The sequence below is a fragment of the Enoplosus armatus genome, chromosome 24 (genome assembly GCF_043641665.1).
Source record: "Enoplosus armatus isolate fEnoArm2 chromosome 24, fEnoArm2.hap1, whole genome shotgun sequence".
Classification (NCBI taxonomy): domain Eukaryota; kingdom Metazoa; phylum Chordata; class Actinopteri; order Centrarchiformes; family Enoplosidae; genus Enoplosus; species Enoplosus armatus.
In genome coordinates, this window is record NC_092203.1 from 5,772,762 (window position 1) to 5,780,413 (window position 7,652).

The window sequence follows — 7,652 nt, forward strand, 5'->3', positions numbered from 1 at the left end:
TTTGGTGCCATCTCTTCAAATGCTTGCCTCTGACTGAGACTTCCAATATGTGAAATTAGCATATAAGCTAGCTTGTAGCTTTAAAGCTGCAGCTTTTTATAGTAACAGTGGGTCAAATAACTATGTGTAATGTGAAAGCGGTTACTAGTGACAAACCCACAGAGAATTATCAGCTCTACAGGGCGTTTTAGCAGCTTTCAGCTCATTGTTTTGGTTTTACTGCTTGCAACTTTAAAGTTTTGGTTCCACTGTTCTTGTCAACATTGGGTCCAGCCACCACAGCAGGCAGCTGTTTTCAGACTGTACACTACGCCGCCCTGCACCACCAGCTGACAGACAAAGTTAGCAACTTGTGGTTAGCATAGTGGAGCACTTAGCAGCTAAAAACCCATATTTCTCTCAGGAGTTTGTGGAGAGCAAAACAGAGCCAAAAGAAAGTGCATATTGGACTTACATTTATCAGGTGGCCATGAAACAAGACTCCAAATGAATGCTAATGTTGCTCCCTGGCTGCTAGATGAGTAAACTTTCTTTATAAGGTGACAGTATGTCAATGTTGTCTTTATAGCTTGTTCTGCTGCCCCAAAGTGGCCAAAATAATCAATTAATGCAGTCAAATGTGTTTAGTGGGTGTTGAGAAAATCATGCTTCCTCATCAGTAAAGCATTTTAACAGCTGATCATTTCATTTCATTGTTCTCGTCTCTTTGTTCCTCTCTATAAGATCCTTTCCCCACATCCTCAATGCTTCCTTTTAGGGAGAGGCTTGTGGGTGCGTGTCTATCGCTGTGTCTCTGAGTGTGCACGCTTGTCGCTGTCATGCGTCCTGCTGGTGCATCGTTAGGTATGGCTTTTTATTAGCCCCTGGTGTGTTGGAGATGGAGGGGGGGGGGGTCAGCATCGCTCCAGCAGTAAACTAGCGCAGCCATCAGCCCTGCACACGGGAACAAACACCCCATTAAACCAAGGCCTTCACATATTACTGTAATAAAAGCCCCTGCTCTCGCCTTTATGGGCTTTTTAATTATGTCTATTCGTCTTCCTGGGCTTGTGAGCAACAGTTCATGATGAGCCCCATTTCACGAATACGCCACCACTGGCAGAAAGCTGGAGGGGGCGAATTAAAGGGAAAAGCCGAAAATGGCCTGAAGCTAAAATATGACTATTGTTACTGAGATGGTATTTTATATTTTACCTCACAGCATGGAGCCAATAGCGCTGCTTTTCATTTCTTTTCCTTTTTTTTTTTTTTTTGACGGTTTTCTTTATTCTAAATGTGGATTGGTACAAAGATGGAAAAATCTCACGCAGTTCCGGTGAATTACATGGCAGCTTAGTTGTAATGGTGTGTATTAAATTATCTCCCCGAGATCAGGCCAATGGCTGGACTAGCTGCAGGCTCCCTAAAAATTAACCACACAAATCATCCATGCATGAATTAAACATAAAGGCCGGCACTTTGGGTCAATTCATAGCTTGCACACTCGCCTTTTGTCTTTGTACAGTATTTGTATATTCACACTATGTGTACATAAAGGTCGCTCACCGGCCACCCCCACCTGGACCCCATTTAAAATGTTCTGGACACGCCCCTGCACATTATGAAAACCATAACCATAACCATATTCAGCAAGACATTCATTTCTTGCCTCATGCATCAAAAACAGTGCAAAAACCCTGCCTGGTATTAAAGCTAGCTGATTGATAGAGCAATATACAGTCCCTCATTGTGTACACAGCATACATTTTATGGCCAGGTTGTTTTCTGCAAGGCTGGACACTACAGCCTAACCCCTTTTAACCCTGGCAAGTTTATAACACTTGACCTGGAGTACAGTGCAGAGGCACCTGAGCCACATACTGCACAGAAGCAACCAAGTAAAGCCGTGTCCTGCAGAGAAATACTGTAAGTTTAACACTAAAAACAATTCTCAAAAGCAGAAAAACTGTCAGATTAATGTGTGCTTGTTTCTTGAGATTTAAGGATGGTGAAAAACAGAAAAAACAAACCCATGTTCCTCTGTCTCGGCTCAAGAGAAAGAAAAAGTTAAAATAAGACTTGGTGATAAATATTTTATTGTCTTAAATCAGGTACACACAGCATGTCCAGTTGGCTTGCGTAGTCTACTGCAAATGACGGCCCCCATGAAAATTAGCAACACCACAGCCAGCGCTGCACCCACTCCACACAGGAGGGCTATTGGGGAATAGGAGGCTGAGGAGGAAGGATGAAGACAAACATTATCGGCTCCATTAGTTACAACACTTAGCATTAGTGATTAAGAGACGAGAGCAGAAAAGGTGAATTTGTATGCATTTTCCAGTTAGGTTGTTATACGTGTGAAAACCACTTCACCTGCTCGAGTCACTTCCTGAGTTTGGAGCAGAGAGGCCGGCTCTGGAAAAAGCTCAGCCAGCTCAGTCAGCTCCTCTTGCAGGATGTTCTCCTCCAGTAGGATGGGGCCCAGAGCGGCCGTCCCCTCCCAGTGCACCTCTGGAGGAAGCCCTGCAAGTCCAATATTGGGAGGATTGAGGGGGGGAAAAAAAACAAATCTACTTTGCACATTTAACCAGCTGATTCAACCATTCACGCTACGACTGATTGGTTGGACAATTAAAAGAGATTAGCTCAGAATCAATCCTCCAAAGATGCACAAACAGCATGTGTGCCAAGTGAAAGCAAGTTAGCTTGTCTAAATATGGGTGGAAGCTCTGCTTGTCTGTTAGTCTGTGGCTGATTATAGTTCACTCCTTGTTGCTAGCAATGATTCTGGTTCATTTCTAATATGAGTGGGTGAGGCTTGCTACTTTAGAACCTTTTGTGATATCTTTCTACTGAAACATTGCATATGTGGATGCTTTGTTATGACAACGCTGGAGATGGTATCAGAATTCCTCCCCTGGGCCAGTGTCAAGTGTTCAGGATTCATCGGAGTGTAATGTAGTGTTGCGTCCGTAAACTGTACCAGCATCTGCTGCAAGACTTCTTGTCTGTCTCCGCTTGCTGCAGCTGGTCTCACAGCAGCTACACACCTTATTGTCTCCACCTGATGCCACCCATCTGTCCAGAGCCAAAAATCTATTCTGTTACAGAGGCTGAATAAATCTCTTTATAGCATTAGAGTCATGGTAATGTGGAAAAGGGGTGAATGTCTGTGTGTATAAAATAAACAGAAACAGAAACTCATTTGTTATGTTTCACTGAATTATCTCTGGAACTGACCTGTTCGCTTCAGTTAAGAATGAACACGCTTTGTGTTGCGAGTCGATGGGAACGGAGACTCTTGTTGCTCTCAGATGACACGTGATGTAGAGCTGTGAGGAAGTTACAGGACAGTAAAAGACACTGATATTCAGTATGCGCAGTATTAAACGTGGATTACTGCTAATCAAAATATTGCACCCCCACTAATTAAAATCCTTCCAAGATGTTCTCATTGGTAGACCCAACATGTGTGCTATTGAAACTTGCAACATTTGCACACGCATGTTTTTTTTGGAATTGCTCAGACGTTGGCATTTACGGGAGAAATACAGTATCCTGAAATCTGAGATCTTGAGAGTTGAAACCGCTCACACCAGATTCAATTCTGCTGCTTTTGGTGTGAAAACTTATAATATATAGTGTATAACTTGGTGTCGTATGTCACATTGTTTGTTGATACTGGCTTTCATTTATAGCTCAGCGCCGTCCTGGCCTGACCTTTTTATAGTTGCTGAGTTTAATGTTACCTGAGAGGGCTATTCATTTCCTCAGCTGGAAAGTATTTGAGGTAAGCACAGATAGCAACATGAGAGTGTTATGGCCTTCAAACAACACCTACTAAATGTATACATTATGTGCCAACTTAGCATGTAAGAGACTAACAGAACAGCTGAAAATAAATGCTAAAGTGACACCTTGGCTGGCGCAAGTTAGCTCGTCACATCGAGACACACCTCCCTGCAGCTCGAACAGAAAATGGAAGCAAACGCAGGGGAGAAAAAAAAAAGGGCCTGAAAAGTCAAATGTCTGACTATATGATACATGATCAGTGCTTCTTAACTGTATAAACACATCTCGCACTAGCTGTACTTACTGAATTCCTGTGATCTTGGAGGAACCTGAAGGCTTTCAGCTGGAAATGAAGTTTATCCTCCTGGCTCCTCTGCATGAAGTAAGACCTGGCTCCTGTCAGCTTAGCATCAGTTAAACACCTTATATGGCAACATACAGGCACAGGATTCATAAACACAGAAATGGAGGGCCATTCCAACTCCTCACAGGACAACAAGTGCTCTTAATAGGTACAGTATGATATGCAACTGTATCCTTCAAATCTAAATCGTGAGTATTATGACTTGCTGACTTCTTTTAGACAAATAAAACCACCTGAATGTTTATATTTGGCATCAGATTCTGGCTTGTTCACATGAACTGTGCAGCTTCTCACCACCGCTTCTCACCCGTGGTTGTTGACAAAGGGGTATCTGGGTTGAGAGTTGGGGTCGGGGTTCATGGTGGCCACGCAGCTGTCCACATAGACCCTCTGCGGAACATGGTGACCCTGGAGGACCGCCGCCTCGATGTGCATCACATCACTCAGGAAGTAGACACTGGAAGGCCTCTGTGACTGCCAGTCCTCTAATCAAATACAGAAGAAGAGAAATATAATATATAAGTGTAATATAAGTAATGCCGGGGCCACCAATCTGATTAGATCAAACTGAAATAATGCCCGGGGGGGAGAGCGGGTCAGTGCAGCAGCAGGTACTGTAACAATTAGAGAAAAGTTCTTTAAAAGAAGTAATAAATGAATTACAGATGTAGCATCATCATTAACCTGGATAAGAAACAGATGAGGGTCTGTGCCGGCAAAAACTAGTTTAAAACTTTCATAATTTCCTTTATACAGACATGCACATTTTACAATAAGTAAATCACAGGAGAGAGTTCTGTGAGGCTGACTTTTAAGATGAATCACAATTTGCTGCCGTCACTATCTGCAGCTTGGAATTAATTAGAAAACATAATCAGCTGCTTATTGATCACTGTATTGTGTGAGTGACCCCGTTGGGTCAGCTGCAGCCTACAAGGCATGTAATTTCAGCTCATCACCATGCATCAAAAAGTTTCACTCCTGTTTATCAAGACACTGTTTAGCATCTTTAAACAGACACAGCGAAGTCTGCAAAGGCCTTGAGTGATTGCAATTACACCCGTCGCAGGGGAAATTAGCCAAACCGTCTGGCGCAAATCAAAGTTTTGACTGCAGAACAACATCAGCTCTAAGTTTGTCGGTTCTTTTTCTGATGTGGCCCCACCTGTCATGAGACGCAGGGAGAAGTGCAGCTGCTGCTCTGCCAACATGTTGGAGGCGAACGGCTTCCAGGTAGGCCTCACGGCGTGGCTGCTCACGTAATGCCTCCTGTGAGGACAATTACAGGAAGGACGGGCATGTCACTGGAGAGAGAAGCTCATCGAGGAGGGAGGATGTGAACCTCACTCACAAGGAAAGACAGGAGGAGAGAGACAGGTAAACATGATGACAACAGGGTTAAAGTCAAGACTTTAAAGACCTTTTTAATACCAATAACCGGCAGAGATGATATGGCCTAGAATTGTTTTTTATTTTATCACTTTTTTTCAGTACTTCCCTAATGATTCCATGGTTTTTGCCCATATGAGACAATGAACCTCCTACAGTAGCTGCTGTAGCTAGCAGCAGTGGTGACAGTAGTGGCTACAGGTCTGATGGTGCTCACTGCTCAACAGCCTGCAACAACACACTGAAACATTTTAGAAGTAACGTTGCTGCCTATGGCAAGCAAGGACAAATATCTAAGACCTTTGTAAATAAAGTTACTTTTTGTGGAAAGTGAATTCCATGCTTTGTAAGACTAACACCTGCAGATGTCCTGAATAATCTGTGTAACAGCAGGGAGAGAATTGGAGGGGGAAAATGCCGAATAATGAGGCTTTACCTTCGATAGTGGCATTCAATTACCACCTCAGCAGGGTTGGTCTTTAAAATGAAGGTGTTGCCAATGGGTGTTGGGGAATACGTCAGAGAAAAGGAGTAGATGAGGGCCTCTTCAGTCATCTGAGGGAAACACAAAGCAGCTACAGCGACTTCAAAACACACAAGAGTGGACGGACACTACAGGAGGCAGAAAGCCACACACCGTCATTGTGCTGCCGCAGCCCTGTAACTCCGTCTGGAACTGTAGGATGCTGTCAGCGGCGTCTCGTGCAGCGCAGCCTCCTAAGGTCAGATCACTTGCACGGATCAACTGACCGTTTCCTAAGAACAAAGAGGAAAGCACAGCTTAAAACCAGGACCATTAGCCGAAGCCATTTCTTTTCCTGGTCCAGTCAATAACACTCACGGCAAAGAGGAGGTTCAGCCACAGGACAAATAAAAAGGTTTCTTAATGTATCACTGTAAAGTCAGCATTTGAGCTCCGAATGGCCATGCAGAAATCTGCTTCTCGGAGTGAAGAAATACGGAAACGTAATATTGATCGCCGAGTCCATCGTCTGTGCCATTTACAGTAATCAGCACTGAGTGTCCCATCTTCACCGCTCCATTCAATTTCCAAATTCGGGCCTCTAACCTGGCCATCAGAGCAGGAGGCATGTTAAATGGGCCTGTGCCGATGCCACTGTGGACAAACCCCCCACCCCCCCCCCGAACGATCAATTCAAACAAGTAACCGGCAGCCATTACCTAAGAAGTTCTGCTTGACCTCGATGGTGACCTCTCCTTCGCCACAGCGCACTGCCACGCTGGCAGCTGGCACAGGCACCCGCTGCTCAAACACCAGCATCAGCACCTACAATATCACTCACGTTTAATGACACTGATCTTAAAATGGTGCAGAAGTTCTACAAAGGTTGTTAAAGTACCTTTGATTCCTGCTTGACAGGTGGGTTCAGATCTGGGCCTCTAATGGGCAACTTTAACAACTCTTGAGCTTGGACAGTTTCCCTCAGCTCCAGCTGCTCTGAGGTCAGCTTTCTGCCCTCCGATCTCTGCAGGTTTTGAAGAGTTTGCGTCAGCTCCACAAGAGGCTGGAGTGGTTTGTGTTTGGCGACAGCTGGGTTCCTGAGCCGGAAGCTCCTGAGCCGGTAGCTGACGGGAGGATGGACGGGATCGCTGTGCTCCGTCCGGTTTGACTGATGATCTGCTGTCTGCGGTGATCTTGGCAGCTGTAGGCTTGTTGTCACTTGCTGTTGTGGGATTTGGTTCAGGGTCTCATTGGTGCTAAAGTTAAACCAGTTCTGTGTGGCAGCACAAAGATCTGCACCTGAGAGGAGAAGCACAAACCCTAACAAAGCCGCCTCTCTGAACCCCATCACAACTTATCACACAAAACCCCTGAGTTGTTGGGTGTTTTCAGAGAGCTCTGCTGCTTTTGTCTTTTGACCAAAACCAAGTTGTGGGAACTTGGCTCCGGCTCCACCTACTTCTAATGACTTGATTGGAATCCAGCCTGGAGGATTCACTGTGAAGCTTTCCTTTCCGCTCCTCCTTTCCACTAAATAGACCTGCAGATTAGATGATAGCTGCCTGGCTGTGCACTCCAAAGGTCACATTTACAGCCAGTTTAGTCAGCTTCAACCCTGTGATTATGTCAAAGAGTCATTTCATAAAGAAATTATTTAATGAA

At 44.7% G+C, this 7,652-nt stretch overlaps 1 protein-coding gene across 1 annotated transcript; it reads right to left on the minus strand.

The window, feature by feature from the left end:
• Nucleotides 1-2,086: 2,086 nt before the first annotated feature.
• LOC139306691 (zona pellucida sperm-binding protein 3-like) lies at nt 2,087-7,338 on the minus strand. Its single transcript, XM_070930637.1, has 11 exons — nt 6,889-7,338; nt 6,710-6,815; nt 6,165-6,283; nt 5,964-6,082; nt 5,304-5,407; nt 4,446-4,623; nt 4,079-4,196; nt 3,223-3,314; nt 2,966-3,060; nt 2,356-2,505; nt 2,087-2,214 (listed from the first exon to the last, which is right to left on the minus strand). The coding sequence occupies exons 1-11, from the start codon at nt 7,336-7,338 to the stop codon at nt 2,087-2,089; spliced, it is 1,659 nt and encodes a 552-aa protein (XP_070786738.1).
• Nucleotides 7,339-7,652: the final 314 nt, after the last annotated feature.

Coding starts and splice junctions, on each gene's coding strand:
- LOC139306691 (XM_070930637.1), bottom strand. CDS start 7,338: ATGGGGTTCAGAGAGGCGGCTTTGTTAGGGTTTGTGCTTCTCCTCTCA. Junction 6,284..6,709: donor GGTCAAGCAGAACTTCTTAG/GTAATGGCTGCC, acceptor CTTTGTTCTTAG/GAAACGGTCAGTTGATCCGT. Junction 5,408..5,963: donor ATTGAATGCCACTATCGAAG/GTAAAGCCTCAT, acceptor TTGTCCTCACAG/GAGGCATTACGTGAGCAGCC.